The following is a 20,994-nucleotide window of genomic DNA, read 5'->3' on the forward strand; positions in this document are numbered from 1 at the left end:
TTTGATACATCCATTCGTTCTCACACAATGTCGCAGTGTGTTCCTTTTCGATAGCAAAGTAATATAAAAATACGGTTGGTATGAGGAAGTGATAAAAATGTTTAAAAACGAACCAAACACGATCATAAAATTAGCACACTCACTCCAAAAAATGTCATAAAAGCAGGGCTGCATGACTATCTCTTGCTGTTTGGTCCTTTGCGAATAAGGTTACCGGAGCCAGTGTGCCGTATCTGTTCCAGGACTGACAATCATGAGCAAACACACACACACACACAAACCCTTTGCACACCCGGAAGATTCGGACGGCCCTGTTCCGGAGTTTTCCGTTTTATTATCCCTGGAGATTATTATTATTATTCAATTGTCTACGTATTACCGGAACCGCCTCGTATCTATGAAGGAAGGTTTTGCTACGACCGGGCGTTTACGATCGTCACAAACAGTTTTGGTTCCCAGCGATAGTTGCCATAGTGGCGCGAAAATGTGCCGCACAGTCGTCGGAACCTAAAAGGAATCGTAGGTTGAGGGGGTTTTTTTTTCTTGTGGCATGCTGCATCCTTCATACATAAAAAGGAGGTGTTTTATCTTGCAACGTACTGCGTTACGGCTTTACGTGTGACTGAAGGTGGATGGAGATCAAGAATTATTGCAAACCCCGAACGTTGTTTTATTAACTATGGAGGTGCTACTGAAGTAGCGTGACTGTAAGTGACAGCAATTACACATATCGAAATTTTATATTTTTTTACATTTCCGCACATTTTATTACACTTCGGAAACGAAAACATTCTTAATTTCTAAAGTTTGTAGTACATACTTTGTTACATGTTGTTTTAACAAAATTTATTGTCAGCCTGAACAAAATCAACAACAAAATTGAATTTCAACCAAATGTTGCAGAATATTTACTTTTCATGCTTTTTCATATTATTTATTTCGTATGTGTTACAAACATATAACAAATATATATACCGGTAAAGGTGCTATCTTGACAGAAATATAGTTAAATATTCGTTAAATCTTGAAACAATCAAACATTCGACTAACATAAAGTAGCTATATGATGATTAGTTGAGCTATTATTAATTTGATAAATAAAACAGTACGAATGTGGCTGAGCACCCCTGCTTCAGACATGTGCGAAAGAGACACAACACGTTCAGTCGGAAACGCGAGAGTTAAATAAGGTGTGAAGCGGATTGCATACATTGTAATTCAATTGTCTGTAGTATTGCATACACTTTAGGGGGTTAATTTTTCAAAGCTTGCGTTTGGTTTCAAGCAGAATTCTATTTCATATGGTTGAACTCACGTTTCGGTGTAATAAAATTTGCTTTAAATAAAAATATGAATGCTGTCACACTAAAAACTATTCAACCAAAAAAATCCTTTAAAAAAAGAAAATTCTTCCCTTAGCTCTTTAAGCTTAATTGTGTTCATATGTGAAGGACTATCAAGCAATCGATATATAAAAAATCAAGGAAACGTAGAAATTGCTCTGTAAAGAACAACGATATTGTACTAACACAAAAATGTATATTTAGCCTTAGCTGCAAATTGATATTTATGATTGAATCTGCTTCTATTTATAGCAAAGAAAATGTTTGCAAAAATATTCGGATTTTCAAACATTCTCTTTATAAAATATGGAAAAATAAGGAAAATTAACGCGACTCCGATATCATAACTTCATATTTATTTTGTACTATTCTACACCATATTAAACAACATTTCATTGGTTACCATTTGAACGGAAATTCGTTCATCCATTCCGTTTCGTTTCACGCTACAATCTAACTACAATGCTAATGGTAAAATGGCGAACATTCCACTGTCCGTTGCAGCTCTTTCGCGTATGTACATCGTTGCATCGGAGCAAACAGATTATCACCCTGCTGCTGCACGTCCTTGGTACATTTCAATCGAGTCGCTCCACTCGCGGACGCCTAATGTCTCGTCGCGTAGCTCACACTGGTACTCACGGGGGCGATCGCTTTGGGACGGCTGACGAACACATTTGCCCCACCGTACCCTTGGGGGCCGGGCGGCGCAAGGGGTGGTGGTTTCCGGACGGCCGGTGTACCCGGCCCCTTATAGAACCGGAACCATTTGGCTGGTGTCGGCTTCTTGTAACCGACGATCGGCACGGTCGGCGTTAGCTTCACGATGCCCGGCTTCTTCGGTCGCTGAGGTGTACCGGTCGTTCCGGATGAGGGAACCGGCAGCTTCCAGGGTGCTAGCGGATATCGGAACGGTGGGGCCTTTTTCCTGAATTCTGTAAACGAGGTCAGTCAGAGTGGGTGGTCGTCATAATGTGGCACGGTATGTACGTTTGGCACCTTCTCCTCCTCCATGCTGGGCATGATGTAAGTCGTGTGTCTGTACAAGTTCAAGTTGCTCGGGTTAGTTCGCACCCTCAATATGTACAATGTTTGCGCCACCTGCGCCAGTGTCAGCATGTGGTCAACCAATGGCCTGTGGTCAGAGGGGGGGAGGGGTGAAGGGATGCAAAAGGTGGCGGAGTACCTCACCATTGCACAATAAAACAGCCGCTCAATCAATCAGCATACCGAACGGCATACCAACGAGCCACAGGACAGGGCCAACATTGGGGGAGGATCACTGTTATTAACGACACTTTGCAGCGCGGCTATGTCACTAAAAGTCAATCCAGCCAGCATTGGTGCAACCGGTGGTGGCTCGGTGGCCAACAATCGAAACGCGACAGACATTCGCCTTCCTGCACTGCCACGTGCCACCGAACCTACCCGGCCGCGCAGGGTCTGAAGAAGAGGGCGCGATCCTACACAACAGATTAGCGAGATTGTTTCGACGAGGAAGCTAAGACACTCAGGACGGTTTTTACGGCACACCTTCGCATGCCCGCAGACAGCTTGCGCACGGACGCGAGTGGACAAAAAGGAAGGAAAACTACCAATCAGCTTCCTTGCAGCACGCGATTGCGAAAGCACGGCATGGCAAGGGTTCAAACAGCACAAAAAAGCCCCCCCCGATTACCGACACGGCAAAGAACAAACTGCAACAAACAGATACTGGTTGGAAGTGCTCGAGTTTAGTTCAGGTGGCCGGACGAAAATTTGCGACCACTGACCTTGGGGAACGCATAAGAATGTGCGCTAGAAGTGATCGATCGTCGGCCGCTCAGCTGTTGCTAAGCCGTTGCTCCATTAAGTTCGTTAATACCCGGGAACACAGCCTGACCGCAGCGCCCAGAAACGACCTCACAGTGGTTATGTGTTTTTGGAATAGAAACAGAAGATTGCTGCAGCTGACATGCAGCAGACGACAGGAGTGGGAGAATTTTATTTACACACGGGGGAGGTTTAGTCGCACAAAGTCGCACGGGATGGAATTTCAACTTTCAACTACCAATTAATGATCGAAATCGATCGCCGCCGAACGCTTATATCCTACCCCGCAAACCCCCGGACCCAACCAAATCAAACATGTCACACCAGCAAATGCTTTAAATGTCATCTATACAATAATTTATTAAGTTATACCACTTAATTGCTATGTAAAGTATCGTACAGAAGGAAACGATCAGGTGTGTTACGGAAACTTCAATCCCACTCGTTCATGCGCGCGGCGTAACGCACCTGCTCGGACATTCTAAACGTTCGCTCGCTCAACACACACACGCACACACTTAGCCTACACGCATACATACATTCGCTCTCGCACAGGATTGCTTTTGTACAAACAAAAAAATAGAAGGAAGGATAGTGTTCCGTTTGCATTATGTTACAGGCTATACATGTTACAACTTAGCTCGCTGCCATAGTAACCGGGCCGCCGCGTGCTAGACTTTGTTTCTGTTTAATGCTCTTTGTACAATCTATTTTCATAAAAGAAACGGCTCAACCGGTTTCCGTGTGGGAGGGTGTGGGGTTTTCTTTTTTTTCTTTTGAGGATACTGGTTGACAAAGGTGGGTGGCAGGGCTGTACAGTTTGGGGTGTGGGGAGTGAGGAAGGGTAATCGGTGTTATGTTGGGTGGTGGAGGGGGGTGTGTTTTGTGGTTGGCAGCACTGCAGCGAAGCGCACACATTGTGAGTGTTTGGGTGTTGATTATCTTTTTACAAATAAATATCCTTTGCATGATGCAGATTGAGAAAAATTGATTGCGTTGCATAAAGAGACAAAGAAGCAAAAAGTTCCCTAATGTTGTGGCCACACACTGGCTGGATCGTGCCCGTACAAGATGACTAACTGAACATTTAAATACACCGCGTACTGCATTTAACATTAGCATTTAAGTACCGTAGGGATCGGTCGATGAAGGCATGTATGGCTCAGGTTCAAATTGTGACGTTTGTAGCAGTCGGTGTTCAGACAAGCAGCGTTTGGAGAATAAATTCTCCACAATCCTACCGCATGTTTAAACGGCCCCACGTCTAAAGGCCACAATTCAAACCGAACCATTCTGCGACAAGACTTTCCAACGTGTTCGAGCAACAAATTTGATATGGCATCAAATTCCTTCACCATCCTTCGCGAGTACCTCAGTAAGAATCAACTCTAGGAGTTCTAGCCTAATCTGATCAGTGCGCGTACACCGTGGACTATGGAGTGTGCTAACTCTACCGGTAACCGTGTGCTCTCGTACGGTGCACCCGCCTTGCATTGCTTCGCCTATTTACGTATCTATCTGCTGATGTGCCTGATTTTGTGTGCCAAAAATTTTGAAAAACCTTGAGCCTTGAAGTTGCTGCCGGAAAACTGAGAACGTGCGTGATGCCTGAACTCTAGCTAGTTTTGTGCGCAATTCAAAACGTACAGTGACTTAGAAATATCGCAAATTTCGGTACAACGCATTCACATCTGGAAAAAAGGGGGGGAAAGAAACACGCATTGGAGATGTTGTGTTTTTTTGTTTGTTTTTTGGAGGCCCTCAACCGTCGATCCAGGGATTTCGGACCAAAGCCACAGTACGCAGGGTTGGTTGTTACCGCATTAGTTACATGGGAGGTTGTACACTACACACAGAATTACACACACACACATACACAGAGAGATAAAGCTTCCGAAAAGGGCTTAGAGTGTCCCCGGGTCCCGGGTTCCGGTCGGTGGTTTTGTTGGGGTGGGGGGGAATCACTTCACTTCCGTTGACCCACGCTTTTGTGCATCCCATCGGTGCCGTTTAGAAGGATCGGTGGATCGTTGGTCGGGTTGTAGGAACGTGGGATAGGGTTGTGGGTATGGGTTGGTGTTTGGGTTTTTTGGGGCTGTGACGTTGCTATTTAGTAGTAATCTAGACGAGGGAGCAAATTTAACGGATGAGTCTCGAGTCGTACGCTGCGTACTGGCGGACGGCTTTCCCGATATGCTGGCAGATATGTTAGCATTAGCTGTTCGAAATGGTTAGTACTTGGCCGGAGTACTAGAAATGCGGCAATGCGGTGTTAATGGTAGCGGAAGGAAAAAGCGGCCAGTGGTGCCAACTAATCGTTTCTACCCCCCGTTATGTTAGTTTGATGGCAATCTGAAGAGGGACGGAACTGGCTGCCTTGGTAAGTTTGGCCAGCTGCGGAGCTTGACGTCCATAGTTGGGTGCATATTTACAAGAATTCTTCCCACGTACGGGGCGGTGTGTAATGCTTTCGTTTAGTGTTGGTCGCCGCTGCACTGCTCCATCTGCATGCCACGATTAGTATCACCGGGGGAAGGTCTCGCCGGCCCAACCATGCCTTAGCTCATTAGGGTTGTATTAATTGAAAGCACCGTGGCATGCAATCATGCTGTTTGTTTAGCATTTTCGCTCGAGAGACGCGCGGGTTGGCGGTGGTTATATCTGATGTGCACTATGTACATTGTAAATCCCCTCTCTCGTCCCACGGTATTGTGGCGCTTGCGCTCGGTTAAGACATTTCGATCTTTGAGGGTCACACGGCAAGATTCCCACTCGCCCGTACTGGGGTGGCGGTTTTGGGACCGGGCCAGATATGGGGTTAGCATAGGAAGAGGGTGTAGCTTATTAGTGGCAGAATAGAAGTGGTAGTAGTAGTAGTAGTAGTGGTAGGCACACACTCAAACGGCAGCTTTGCGTCTCCCGGTTAGAGTTGGACGCGCAACGCATCGATTCGGGCAAAGCGTGGCAAGTGTTAGTGGGGTGTATGGGTAGTATAGGCACGTTTGTCAATCTAGACGAGGCGCAACGCCCAAATATTATTCGGTCTTACTCTGGGGCGTATTCGGTGGCACGAAACCGTATCCGGAAGCACCGACAATCACTCCACTCGACTCAACTGGAGCATCAGCGGGTGCCGGTGGGAATACAACGGGTCCTGTTGTGAAGATCGAGTACAATATCAAGATTAATATTGGAAGGTAACGAAAAAATACGCATCTTATCCAACACAAACATAAACCTCCCAAAACGAACTCCCATTCCGTTACGTCTATTTTGCAACAAAAAAAAAACCCCTAACCAAACCGATCAGCTGTCACTAGGATAGACCAGCAATTGCAGGAACCCCTTTTCCGGCATCAGCATCACACGCTGGTTCACTCAATCTATCACCCCTTGTTCCATGTATCTACACTGGCTGTCATCAAACCACAGCGCAGCAGTTCTTAAAAGTAATGCCAGAAACTCAAACTACCTTTAAATGTCAACTACCGTAACGGTTAACCCCATACTTAGCGCCTTGTACGGTGCCGACATGCAAATAACGATCATTTCGTAGTCAAACCCAGTAATTTAATACGAGATCCCGCCAGGAGGGGAAGGTTTGATTTAGTTGTTGTTTTTTTTTAGTACAATTCCTTTCCATCTCGTACAATCTCCGTCGTTGCCGTCGTTGCCTTTTTATTCCGATTAGTTGGTCCAGATCCACAAAAATCACACGAGGAGTTTTGGAGCGAAAAAAGGGAAACCGGTTGGTTTTGGAAGGGAGGGAGAGATATACCAATGTGCCTAGAGCGAACGATTACCACCTCAACCTCGTCTAAAGGTCACACACTATGCTACAGATTCGTTCTAATGCATCACCGCTCGCAATTGTGCGAAGAGTGTTTGCCCAGCTTATGCTAGCCAAAGCACTACTACCCGAACAGTCCGATCGGTCCTACGTAAATCAAACTCCGATCGGGATCGCTTATGCAAATGGTTGGCTCTGTACAGCGTACGTCAAACCTTGTTTGGAATTGATGTGATTGGGTTTCTGCCTCCTTCGCAACGCAATGCCGTACAAAGGAGAGCACTTTCATGCGGGCTGTTGTCTTCCTGTATTTTCCACTCTATCTAGGACGACACGTCAGGTCAAGTTCAACCCTTTGCTTTATAACCCGCCCATCCCCTCCTACCCCATTACCCCACGCACCGGTTACATCTAAACCACTCACCTCGGTTCTGTCTTGGGTCCCTGATACCAGCGTTCAAAGTACCTGACAAATCCTGTCCACCGAATGCGGTCGGTCCACCAAAGTCACCGGTCAGCGAGGCAAGCCCGAACTGGGCCGTGTGCGGGAACCCGAATCGTTGTCCGGCGACGGTGGCGACGGCCAGGACGAGCGCAAAGAAGACGGTGAACTGTCGACGGGGAAGAAACAGGAAAACATAAAACCACACATGAGCGTAATGAGGCAAAGTGGTGCTAAATATATGCGAAAAAGGAGAGGATTAATAGAAAAAAAAACACACACACAACAAATAGCATAATGATTGAGCAGATGAGTAAGCACGGACCTTACGAATGAACCGAAAAGGTGGCAACAAAAAAAGAACAACCAAGAGACCAAATCTTCACCACAAGCCACAGTCTATTGCACGATTCTTTGCTGCCCACCAACCGATCTGGGCATAACGATAGCTTCACTATCAAAAGGAGGTCAGATTTACCATATCTAATCCACTGTACGGGGCAAACGCGGCAAGAACGGTGAAACTGCAATAATCACGCGTTCGGCCTGGAGTGAAACTGAACCAGAATCCATTGCGGTTTTCGGTTATCTTCCATTTTGTGGATAACACACTAACTGTCCAACTAACAGAACCTCGTGCCTCGTGAGGAAGCAATGCGCCGTGCTGCGTTGCTTTGTGCAATGAGGCACAAACCTCAAGGAAAAACGAAAGAAAAACAACCTAAAATTGCACTGGTTCACTAATTGATTCGATGATTAACGTGGTATTTCGAACCAATATTCAACTCCAATCTGATCGTACAATTTATGCGCTTCATTGTGTGGCGTGCTTAACGAAAAGGCGAACCAAATCGGTGATCAGAGTTGTGTGATGAAACTCATTTAATTAAAGAAAAGACTGTTTATTGTTCCCATCGGGGTGCGATCGCACGCACGCCAACCGATTGCTCGAGCTAGATCAATAAAAATGGGGTCTCCGAGTGAGCGTTTGCTCCGTGCGGTTTCCTGCCGGCAGATCACGCGTGGCCCATTAGGCAATATGATTAATATGCACACCCAAACGCACATCGTCATGCTGCTAATTGATGCTATCCGGGCCCAAGCTCCCGGAACCCATGCACCCGAGGCGTTCCAATAAAACCGGCGGTGCGCAACCACGGCGGATGATTCGATCACTGTGCCTGTCTCACCACGTCCATCCCGGCGGTTTTCCCCTCACAGGCTTTGTTGAAACAAACGGAAAAGCTGGCTCCAAACTCTTGCTTTCATTTACGGTCAGTACACGCTCCGCCCGAAAACCGGACCGGTGAGGGGAGGAGAGGTTTCATCAGCGTCGTGCTCACATATGCCGCACCGCAAAACGGACCAACGGTACCAATGATGTTTGCCCGTGGTTGCCACCCATTGTTGCGTATCGGTTCGCTCCCGCTTTCCGCGATGACATAAACGCCCGCCCAACTTTACATTCCGCCACCGGGCCAAACCACATTAGCGATGTGTGAAAACAGATTTGCGGATTACCTCAGCCAAACAGCCGGTGCGCACAAGCTCGAATCGAAACTCAATGCGAAACATAAGATCATAAAATGGCCACAATGATCAGGTGAGCTGGATTTTAGCGGCCAACGTGTCGGCCAATTTGCCCAGCCGGTCGGACCGGGGTCGGTTTCATCGGACATCGGTTCCATTGTGTGCGAAGATCTCACTTTCTTTTCCAAAAACTTGGTATCGATCGGTTTGCTGGCACAATGTCGATTTCAACTGGATTTCCAACCGGGCGCTCCCACCGCCCGGAAGCACCGACAAGTGGCATCAACGGCAGGGCTCGGGCAGCAACCTGTTCCGCCGGTGCCGGTTCGGATGTGGCGAAAGCGAAAGTCCCATAAAGCTGGATCCCTGTGCGAGATACACCGCGGTTCCCGAACGTCCGATCGGGAAGTCGCAGACAACAACGCTTCAACAAAGGGTGCTTGGTGCTCTCGAGGCCTCTGCACATTCCGTTATGTGTATCTGTGCGATTTTTTTTTCGTTGTTGGTTTGTTTGTATCTCTCCAAGACCCCGTTCTCAAGTGGCAGTGGCTGAGTAGCCTGCGACTGAGGGGAGTTAGTTAACTCCACACACTCGGGCAAGATCGCCACACAAATGCGGCCACGTGCGGTAGTGCAGTGTCTGGCAAGATCATGGGTAGAATTGGGTGAATAATACGCCAAATCTCCTACTTCTGCTACCCTCTCGAGCGATCGCCATGAGGTAATAGTGACCTGGTTCACTTTCGTAGCACTCTGCGGTGGTCTAATTTGCTTACAAGATTCTAGGCAGCAGCTAGATCGTGCCAGAACGAGGGAATTGGCTGGTGCTTTGTATACCGTGTTTGCTACCGTGTCTGCTCGTTATGCCATAATACCGCAGCCAGAGTAAAGGCTACTGCTGCTCTGGGAACGCATGCAGTACAGCGAACACACACACCAAAAAAAGCTTTACTTCCAGATAATGGTGCCCTGAAGGATTGGGAAATTATGACTAGCACCCGGTACATGGTTTTTTCAGCCGCGTTCTCCTTACGGGCTCAAGTGCGATAAGTGCCACGTTTTTTTTATCTTTCAAAGGGACTCCACCAGGAGGTTCAATCCCGCTGGCAACCCGTGAAAAGCCATTAAGCGCTCCCAAAAAGCAAGAAAGTGAATGCACTATCACACGACACGCGCCACGTGCCAAACCGCCATCGTACAATCGTACATGGTCGCCTGCCCGGTTTACGTAACAGCGTTTGGTGATTAAATATTGCCTGCCGGTGAAATAAATTCTACCGAACCGAACACATCACACCACGGCGCACGGCATAACTTCGGGGCTCGGGAGATGTTTGCCACCCTCCCGGGGGTGTTGCGAAGTAATTCTTCACCATCAGCACCACACGCGTGGAGTGCTTTTAAGTTTCCAGAAAAGTGATACTCATCCAATACGTTCCTCAGTCCGCTTTGAAACACTGACGATCCCGTTTGTGGAGACGCGGCGGTTTTCTTGCCCGGAGCCCATTAGTGTAACCAGCTTGATGCACTCGCCCGCGTGCCATAAAGGATCAACCTTTTGTTCGGCTCATTTCCGTATCATCAGCCCTGATCGTCGTCGACGTCGTCGGCAGTTCTAATCGTGATCGTGAGCTGCCAAAGCATCGGGAGCCGGTTGACACTTTGACAGCGTTACAGCGTACACCGGTACCGCACCGGTGTTCGTGATCGTGTGTAGAATCTCGTGTCGCACCTCCGGCACCGGCACCGTCTCCGCCCCGAAGCAGGCTGAAAGTGATCATCAAACCGAGATCGGCTAACTTTCCACCGGGCACTCGCATTCGACCGAACGAATCCCTCCCCCTGCACGCCAATACCAATAATGTACCCCTCAGCGCAGTCACTGCTGACCGACTGCCCCATAGCACTCGTTTGCCAACAGCTCCAATTGCATAATATTTCATCTTGAAGCGGTGGTAGTCTTGTAAATCCCCGACCCCAGCCCGCCGAGCGAGAGGAACAAATCTTGTCCAATTCTGCTGGAATTTCATCATTTTTCAATAAAGCTCGTTTTTATTGTCCCCGTGCTCTGTGGGGCCCTCTCTCTCTCTCCCGGCGGATCGACTCGGGTGTTTTAACCAAGTGGCGTCACGGTTTGTAGTGGAATTAAGATGAAACATGATCGACGCACTGTTCGTAGAACAAACCCCGACAGACAAAAAAAAACACACACACACACACACATGTACAGAAATTCGAGCGGTGCTTTCGGTACGTTCGATCTGATTTGGTATTTGGGGAAGTGGCTGCCGGTTCGATACTCCAGCTCCGGTGTCGACCGATACCGCTACTGACCTACATCGGCAAGGCCTTTTCGGTGTTTGCTGGGAACTTAAGCTCTCGAACGTAATGATCTCCACAGGAGGGGGGGTACCGGACGGGTGTGGGGTAGAACGGTCGCAGCAGTTCCGCAAGTGCATTGGACGGCGCCAGCACAGCAGTGGAGGTGGTTTGCGGTTCGCTATCGCGCACGTTAATGACATTCTTTAGGCGCTACACAACGGAGGCGTACTTTGTTTGACTTTGGCCCGTTTTTATTACGTCGCTTTACGTCACGGTTGTTGGGGACCGTGTGCGCCTGAATGTATACACCTCGATTACGATCTATTTATTACCACCTGTTCTGCAGTGCATCCCTTCACGCGGTTTCTGCCCTTCGTCTCACCACACACACCGGAAAGCAATATAAGTCATATTGCAAATGGTGGCCCCCGGAGCAGATGGCTTCGATTATGAGAAAATACCAATTGAGTGTCGTTAATAGCGTCCGTTACTAGGCCTGTTCGCCGCTACGCTACTTCAACGGTTGTGATGGGACGGTTGTTAAAATCCCATGGCCAGTCAGCGGTACCGAGCGTACGTGTGTATATTGCGATTGATCGGGACGCAAAGTCGGTTGAGCAACGCAAAAAAAAAACACACCGTAAACTTGTCGCATTCTACGTTTTTTACGATCATCAATGTCTGTTTTTTTCTTTTTTTGCTTGTCGCTCTTTGCGTAGCTCGATGTTTACTCGAGCGTGTCGTGATCGGGTACCGTTTTGTTTGGTGCGAAAATTATGCTGGACATTCGCGTGGACACCAACGCGCTACTCGCGCCCGAAGAAGCCATCGCGCACCACGGTCGATTTTGCATCTTGTTGACTGTCGTTTCCTGGAAGGAAATGGTCGTACGAATGTGCCGTGTGGAACGACGACACTAAGCCGACGTACGGCCGGGCTGCTTTCAATATGCTTATGCTGCGGTCTGCTCATTTCGATCCGGTCTGGTCAGTTCCGTTTCGGCTAGCGGTGATTTCCATGTGCTAAAACCCCATTGACAGCTTGACAGCTGAGGTTGCGCTGGTTGTCTATTGCTGTTTGCACAGCACTCTCGATTTGTTTTTTGCAACTGTTGATCGTGCCCCGGGCCTTAATGCATCAATGGCAATTGTCACAGCCAGACCCGAAACCGATTGGACATGGGCGCAATGAAAGCGACGAACCCTTGCTTCCCATCGATGCAGGGATTGAACGGTTAGGTGGGGAGAACGGGGGGCCGGTTCATTTTCCCACCCAATGTGGCCAGCTCGAGTGTAATGCATCTTAATTGGCCACCGTACGTTCGATTGGGCGTAGAATTGCGATAGAAAGACCGGGGCGTCTTGCACCGTTCCCGCCACGATCAGCTGGGCAAACTTGACCCACAAAACCCCCGCTGAAGAATGCCTACCGAGAGGGTGGAAGATTTTCCACTCACACGTAAACGGTCAATGACAAGCGTGGTAACACCGGGTGCATTTATTTGCCTTTCTTCAACGCTACCGAACACCGACACGGCACTGTCACGTATCGTCGTAAAAATGGGGTTCCATCTCAATATGTGTATCACACCTTCCACCCACACTGGTGGTGCGGTGGAAGCGTGAAAAACCGTTACGAAATTGCATGCCGAACGCCGTACGAAAGACGACCTGAGGGGCCCTCACTCGAACGACTGCTTCGGATTCGATCGAAACCCCCCAAGGCCATAAACCCAAAGTGGCTTCATCGAAAGGGATAGACAAAAACAGACAGTATACCCAACGCGACCACGAGCCTTTTAACACCTTCACCAGACGTTTAGGCAGGTAGGTGCTTTTTAATGACGCGGTTCCTTCACCCCTTCCCTTGGCAGAGCGTCTGTGAAGAGGAGTCGAGCAAAGAGGCCTCCTTAACCTCCGCACGATACTCGATCGCCGATCGTCCTTGCAGTGTAAACGCTGACGAAAGTCAAGGCCCTGTGCCGGATTGATGCGCCATCCATCCAAACACAATTCGGCGATCATTTATCACAAAGAAGAAAAACCGCACTCATACACACACACACGCACTTTCGTGGGCATATATCACCCCCCAAAAAAAAAAGCGATTTAATTACAGTGTAATGTTTCGATGTTCGCTTCGCTTGTTTTTTGTTTTGTTTTGTGCTTTGCCTTCTCGTTCGGCCATTCCAGCAAATACTGTCACAGTCTGTATTGACGCACCGCATTCATTAATCTTGGCGCAACGCAACGTTGTCCGATGCGTTTGTCACGATCAGCACACCGATCGGTTTGCCGTGGATGCCGATTGGCTCGCCTCTCCCCGATCACGACGGCGACCAGAGGTGAATAAACGTACCGTGTTGCGGCGGAATGGAATGCAAATGTCGAGTCGGTCGGGACGCACCGGACAACATCTGGCCAACCTTGAGATACATTTACATCGGCTTAACTGCCGGTTCACTGCTCAAGGCGACCGCGATGCAACAACGACCCGTGCACGGCGTGAAGGGGTGGATGGTGTGTGTGTGCGCGATAATTATCTCGTCGGAACACGCTCGGAAGCGGAGGGTTTGTGCACAAGTGCACAATCGGAACCGGTCGGTACGTGTTTGTGTGGCCGGCCAGATCGTTTAAACACCTTCGCCATTACACCATCGCATCACAAGTGATGCGATAGGGAAGTATCTGCTGCGGCTATTACACGTGCTCGGCTCGAAAGTAACGATGTACTTTCTTCTCGCGTCCGATCTCATCACTCGACACGATAAAGACAAAACGATCCCTTGCCAGGCCCGTGTGTACGCTGTTAGAAAATAATTGTTTTCCATTTTAGCAAACGCATGACGATGCGAGAGCCGTGAGGGAAGAGAAGGGACCGCGGCAAAGTGGCCACTGCCAGTACCTAATTGAGGAAGTGCCACATTCCAACTAGCCCTAAAACCAGTTGCGTCATTAGCCGCCCGTACTTTCCCGCTCGCGGCAGTCTCATTGTCCCATTCCCAGCATTGCAGCGGGCCAGCGAGGCGGAACGGAACTAGGTGCGAGAATGAAGGACCCTTTGCACCGGGAGCTCCAACTCCAAGACGAACGCTAAGAATGTCGTGCGCTATAAATTATAGGGACGTCACCACGGGCAGCACCGAAGCACTTTGAAATACCGATCCTCGGAGAGTGCCGAAATGGCAAAGCTCGAACGGAAACCATAAAGCTCTCCGGCTTGTTGCCCTGGCAAACATGGCCACCCCAGAAAGGGGGACACGGTCAACCCATTCGCAGGAGGGCGTACGGCAAGGCAACACGTGATCAAACCTTTAATTGCCTTTTACAGCTGATCACTATCACCACAGCGCCACGAATTCTTGAGCGCGTGCGCTCCAGCTCGCTCGCGTCAGTTTAATCAAATCCGCGCCGCAAAGGCCTTATATGCGTAATGATTGCAAATTTTGACGTAATGCCAGGCTGAGTGAAGTAAATCTGGCGCCGGGATTCGATTGTCGGTGTTTTTCGGATGGCCACAACGCCGGTTCGCATTGTTGAAATACGGCCAACGATTTATGAGGGCATTTCGGGGCCGTTTCTCTACCCACCGTCTGTTTAACCTTGCCCGTTGTTGCTTGGGGGGGGGGCGTACTTTCTGAATTCGCGAAAAAAAAGTGTGAAACCACTAACCACTCGCTAAGCGCGAAAGTGAAAAGCGAAGCCGCTGCGTAACATACGAATTTGCGCGCAACCATGCAAACCCGTTGCATACGCATTACTAACGCCTGCAGCAAGGTGGAGGACTAAGGCTTTCGGGTGGTTTGTTTTATTGGGTCTGATTTGCTTGTTGCCCAAAATGGAAATTACAACTCCCCCCTTCTCTCGATTACCGAAAGTGAAGCAGAGATTCCCTGTAGCCTAATTGGTACAATCCGCACAACAATAGAACAAAAAACGAACACTCCCAAAGGTTGCTGTGATGCGAGACAAAGATATGAAGTAACGTGTCACGTTTCCCCGTGGTGGAAAACAATTTCCTCTTGGGCAATTTCTGTTGGGACGGTCGAGCGGCCAGGAAATTGGTGTGCGCAAATTGAACACACGCCCTACAGCCCAAGGGAATGCACCGCATCCAAACGGGGACCGAGGTTGGAAGATGGCAAGCTAAATATCAATACGGTACGGCGTGGCTTGCGGAAGTTAGTTCACATCCGAACGAAACGGATGCACGTATCCAACGGTATTGCGTGTCGGTGCAGTTACCGTCCCCGGTGCTGTGCGAGTGGCAACGACATGGAATTTGCTGACAATTTCCTTCGCCACACATCGTGCCCGGTAGGCATGCGACTTATGCCGATCGTCGATCCACACTGTGAACCCGATGGAAAACCTGGGGATAGTGTTTTTTTTTTCTTCGCTGGACGATCACCCTTCGCCTTCGGTTAACTGTCTCCCATAATAATACACCTCTAAAGAAGCGGGAGGTAAAAGCAGAAATCATTAACCCTCGGTGGTCGTCGAAATTGTTTGCATCCCGGCCACCAAATGCCTCGGGTAATTCAGCGTTCAAGTGCTGTTGGAGCATCGGTGCAAGTACAGTGGCGAGCGAGCGAGGTTCGTCGCTTGAAAACGCGTGCCCGCGAATTGAAGTCTTTCGTGCTGCGGGTTCGAACAAACCATTGTTCGAGCGGCTTCACGCTTCAGATAATCTGTATGGCACGCATTTTAAAGGCGATTATCACGCATTAGCGTTGGGTTACGAGCGAAAACACACACTCGTCTTCGATGCATATCTTAATTGTGTTTAAAAATGGCCAATTTAAGTGCACTTTTTCAAGTAGCCACTTTTACTGTCAGACACATGTTTTATTGATAGATAGAGGGGAATAGTGGCGGTTGTGTGACAATTTCACATAAAGCGAACTGCATGGTGTCTTTAGAAAGATAAATGACAATGAATGTTGTTTGGCGGATCGAATCAAAATGGTGGATTTATCGCGTGTCGATCATGTTTCCGTTCTACTGACCCACCAACGGTGTCATCGGGCGGCCTAACCTCTCTGCCCATCATTCGGCGGTGAATCGAAGCCACCGAATGCCCTTCGTAACGACCGATCCACCTTCCCCACTGCATTACATCGCACCATCGTAACCACAAACATACACGCGGAATCGCGCGCCAACCGTCTAATCATAAAATCAATGTCAATGACGCATCATCACCATAGGGTCGGTCAGCTTCCTTGGCCGGTTGGTGGCGGTGGTCTCAAGCCTGCTCAAGATGGGTAGCGTTTTTCCAAACGTTTTTATTTCTTTTTGTGGCACCCTACCCCTACCCCCTGTGTGTGTCTTAATGTGCCTTAATTAAGCGCGATACTCCGATGGATGCGTCAGAAACATTCGAAACGGTTTGTCATGTGTGTCGAGTGAGTATCCGCGTACAAATCGGCACCACACACACACACACGCTGGACTGACCTCCATTGTGAACTTGTGTGCCGTTCGGAATGTGAACGCGACTGCGCGACCACCAACCCGGTCTGGCCATTCTTTCCACCCTGTCTCGCCTGTTCCTGTGAAGGTCAAACGGATACGAAGGCTGCGGAAAACCGTGCGCCTCGCTGATTCCATAATGACAATTAACGGCTCACTCTCATTTTTTGTCTTCCCCTCTCTTTATCTCTCTTTCTCTCTCGCTCTCTTTATTTTATTTCCTTTCGTTTCCTCCATTTTCTTGCCCACCCCCGGGCGTCGGAAAGGTCAAAAACCATCGCGGTTCGGTTCCTCCGTGGTGGCTTCGCGGAAACTCGCGCCTTCCCAGTCCAGTCTCGGTCTGAATGGTTCAGGTTTTTATTTTACAAAAAAAAGGGAAATCTTTACCCATTAGATCGTCGATGCATCGTTGTGGTTTGTTTTGTTTTTTTTTCTTCCTCCGTTCCTTCACTTTTCCAAACCGGTTCCGTCACCGGTGTGCTTTCGTACTTGCGGTCCACCGATTGATAGTGGGAAAATTAATAGGAAAATCAAACCTTTACCGATCGGCCCGCATGTGCGCCAGTGTGGCGTTTTATAAACAGCCAAACCTGTTTACCTGTTTTGCAGGGAACAACGCACTGTAGAAAAGATGGTGCGTGGTGCTGAAGGGCCACACAAATCAACGCTGATGCGCTGATCGTACGACATTTCCCTACAGCACGCGGCATCGTTTATCTTTCAATTGCTACTCCCTTTACGCATATTTATCGGATGGCATCGGTATTCGGAAGCAATGCTGGTGGACCATTTCGAAAGTGGCCGATCGTATCAATCGTAACGGGAAACGGATAATAGTCAGTTCCGAGTCGGAGAGCTTCCGGTGACGCGGTTCGGAGGGTCGTACCCACGCCGCACTGCAGTGCGTATGCTGATTAGGGGGTTTATTAATCAAAATTTCACTTTTGCTTGAACCACCGAAGAAAAAGGGACCCTTATTTTGACGCTCGCGTAAAATATGGCACCCGGTTTTCCGAATAAATTCCAGATTGAAACGGGTCAGGTATCCGAAAACGTTCGGAACGAGATCGAAAGTGTGCTAGATTGCAATAAAGCAGCCCATCCCCCTCCGCGGGGGAGAATTTGTGTCAACCCGATGCGCCGCATATTTCACCTCCCGCCCTCGGGTGAAGGTACGCTTCACCCAAGACAATGCGGTGGGAATGGACCGGTAGATGGACAGTTTAAGAATTTTCCCAAGCAAAATTGGACCATTAGCCAACCGATCTGGTGATCGAGTAAGATAGCTCTGTGAGCTTGTTTTGTTTAATGCGGCTATCTGATAAACAATCATAAATCCTTCTTATTGGATAATGGTGCCAGCAACAAAAAAAAAGGCAACCAAAACTGGTGCTTAAGCAATGATCGTCCAGAGACACACGATCGTTCTACCACGAGTCCAGCTCCGAGCCGATGGTCAACGGGCTCATCAAACGATGCTGCGGGGATTGCGATTCCTTTCGATTTTCCATTATGCTCGCCAACAACAAAACAGAAACCTGTCTTTCCGGGGCCATGGGCATGTGGTCCGTTTGTTGTTTTGAGGTGTGAAATTCGTACGCAGCCGCAGAAAACAAGTGAAACAGACTAACCTTACCGTGCGTGCGGTGCGGTGTTTGGGTGTATGTTTAATGTTTTTTTTTTGTCTACTTCACCACTATCAAGTGCGAGTTCGTTGTTTACGCCTTGTACTGGTTTGTCGGTCTGTCGATCGGACAACAGCAACCGGACGGGCAACAGGCTCCAGCCTTGGAAATTGGAAAACCAATCGTAAGGGCGCCAGCTCCCCCAGTACATCGCAATTTCGTGGCATGAATTTAATTCCCTGAAAGGTTAACGATTGCTTTAAGCATTCGCAAAAACTAAAGACGCTGGGCATGTTATTAAAGATGGTGCGCTTCCGGTGCATAATCAGATGCATTTTGGGCTGTGGGAAAACGAACACAAACTCGCGATCGCAAAAAAAAAACAAAAACGAATGAAATTGAACTAACGGGTTCAACCATTTCCAAACGGAACGGCCAACAAGGCAAAGCGCATAAGGTCAACTGCGCAAAGGGGGCCGTTAGAAATAACACGCACAATCAAACGAAGGTGGTTGGTGGCTTCGATTTTCAGCCGAATGAGGGGGGGGGGGGGGGGGGGGGAGTTTGCCGATCCGGAAGCGCGTTCGCTAATCATTCGAACCAAACTCAATCCATTCAATCTCTCCAGCTTAAGTTTTATCGTTGTTGTTTAACGCACATTTATGGCTATCGCTCCCACCCAGGGAAGACGCATATCGGGAAGGCATGGGAAACGCAAACCGGGCGGTGTTGGCAATTTGGCTTCCACACGTCAATAAGACGGGTTTGGCGGTTGTTTGTTTCGGCGTTTCAACCCCCAACAAGGCGCACACCACGGTGCTCCACGCACTTCATAACCGTGCACGTACACACACACACACACAATACATTCACTCAAGCACAAACACACACACACGGACATACGGACACACGTGGAAGAGAAGAGTCAAGTCCAAACACACCAAAACGCCAGCGATTAGGAGTAAACAGCAGCAACGAAAAAATAAAAGGGTGTTTCTCCAAATATAAAATTAAGAAACAATGTTCGATGGGTTCGGTTTTCCGTCCGGCTGCTGCTTATCACACTTCGCTACCAAGCAAACTCTCCACTTTCCGTTCCGTATGGGCAAGAGGGCATCACGGATCTTCGCCTTCGGCAAGGCACCGCGCGAAGGAAAAATGCAGCCCGGACACGGCCGGGTCGTGGATGGTGGAGATATCTCTTCCCGCGTGTGCCGCAAACGCATGGACCATATCGCGTTTGAAAGTTCGACCCAGCGGACAGTTTCACTATTTTCATCCCTCCCGCACCCCCTCGACTGGAACACACTGCCGACCGTTCACAAGACCTTAACGGGCACTGAAACACTTGGACATCCTTTTGCGCTTAAAGCTAGTGTACAAAGTTCGCTCCAAAACTTACTAGATTCATAGTGATGTGTATTTGAACTTCGACCACGACACCGCAATGTACGACGGAGGTATCACAGTTTGTTCACTGTTGGTTATGTTGCTACACTGTGTTCGGGACCGTCGGCCAGGAAGCTTCAGCACGATCGGTGGAAAGGGATGGGAGGTGGAAAAGGTTCCGAACGGTGGGGTATGATCGGTATGATTTACTAAGGAAGAATAAAACCACACACTAGGGGACTAGGATGGTTGCGATCCGGGCTGCTATAGCACTGAGCGTGGAATGATCTGTCGGTAGCCAGCGTGAAGTGATTTTATACATTCGACCAACTAGCCAACCGTCTGCACACTGGGCGTACCAGTATCCACCCCCCCCCCCCCTGCCCCCCCGAGCCCGTACAGCTCCAAACCGTTTCGGTCCCAAATGCAACACCGAGGCAGCACGCGCCAAATCTACGCTCGAGGTTCAATTCGGTTCCGCGATGAGCCGATCGGGCGAGCGAGAGAGTGAGCGAGCGCCGATCGCGTGTACGATCGTCGGTGGAGCTGGCCGGAGTGGATTCTGTGAAACCAACATTGGGTGGGAAGGAGAAGGAACGTACCCGGTGAGAGACAGTCAGAGAGGGAGAACGCACTGATTGGTGAGCATTTTATGAGCGGGAGTATGCGAAAAATCAGGAAATGCGCGTGAACGGAGAGCGGTGGCCAAAGTGGTGTGAGAGTGAAAAACTCAGATAGGGGTTTAATTTTTTTGTTGGCACATTGCACACCATTTCAGTATTTCTTGTGGCGCTATTTCGCAAAGGAAGATGCATTTGATATAAATGCAACAAAAAAAACGCATTACTTAGCATCTATTGCAGGTGTATTAGCGTTAAAAGCCCCCTGAAAGAGAGGGCAAGTGATCTGAGTGAGACTGGGCCGCACGTTTACGATCACCGGTGGCGTACGTGACTTCTTGCTCTTCGATGGAGCCACCTCACCCGCAACCCCCTACTTCCTCTTTTACTGCCCGCAAAGCCTTGAACACACCGTTCTCGGCACCCATTGTCGGATGCGAATGGGGTCCAGATCCAGAACCCGGACCTTATCCGACCAATTGTGCTCGTTGGGGCTTTTGAGACAAAACGAGGATGAGAGTCAGAACCGGCCGTGCGACCTTGGGCCCAACCGCCTCACATTAGAACGTACGGAAACCGTACCGGTTTGGTTCCGATTGTGAGTGGAGCATTAAAATGGGGTATCACCGATCCATCCCACTGCCGGA

The 20,994-nt window shown here is 49.0% G+C and overlaps 1 protein-coding gene across 1 annotated transcript; it reads right to left on the reverse strand.

The window, feature by feature from the left end:
- Positions 1-1,949: 1,949 nt before the first annotated feature.
- On the reverse strand, positions 1,950-20,775 carry LOC128715814 (uncharacterized). Its single transcript, XM_053810734.1, has 4 exons — positions 20,725-20,775; positions 7,370-7,556; positions 6,205-6,309; positions 1,950-2,278 (listed from the first exon to the last, which is right to left on the reverse strand). The coding sequence occupies exons 1-4, from the start codon at positions 20,773-20,775 to the stop codon at positions 1,950-1,952; spliced, it is 672 nt and encodes a 223-aa protein (XP_053666709.1).
- Between the last annotated feature and the right edge of the window lie 219 nt (positions 20,776-20,994).

This window comes from Anopheles marshallii, chromosome 2 (genome assembly GCF_943734725.1).
Source record: "Anopheles marshallii chromosome 2, idAnoMarsDA_429_01, whole genome shotgun sequence".
Classification (NCBI taxonomy): Eukaryota; Metazoa; Arthropoda; class Insecta; order Diptera; family Culicidae; genus Anopheles; species Anopheles marshallii.

Bases quoted from the DNA above. Each gene is read 5' to 3' on its own strand.
- LOC128715814 (XM_053810734.1), bottom strand. From the start codon at position 20,775: ATGGGTGCCGAGAACGGTGTGTTCAAGGCTTTGCGGGCAGTAAAAGAG. The intron at 6,310-7,369 runs GTGAGTGGTTTA...TCTTCACAACAG, and splicing joins GGACCCAAGACAGAACCGAG to GACCCGTTGTATTCCCACCG. The intron at 2,279-6,204 runs GTAAGACCGAAT...CCTCGTTTACAG, and splicing joins GCCACCGAATACGCCCCAGA to AATTCAGGAAAAAGGCCCCA.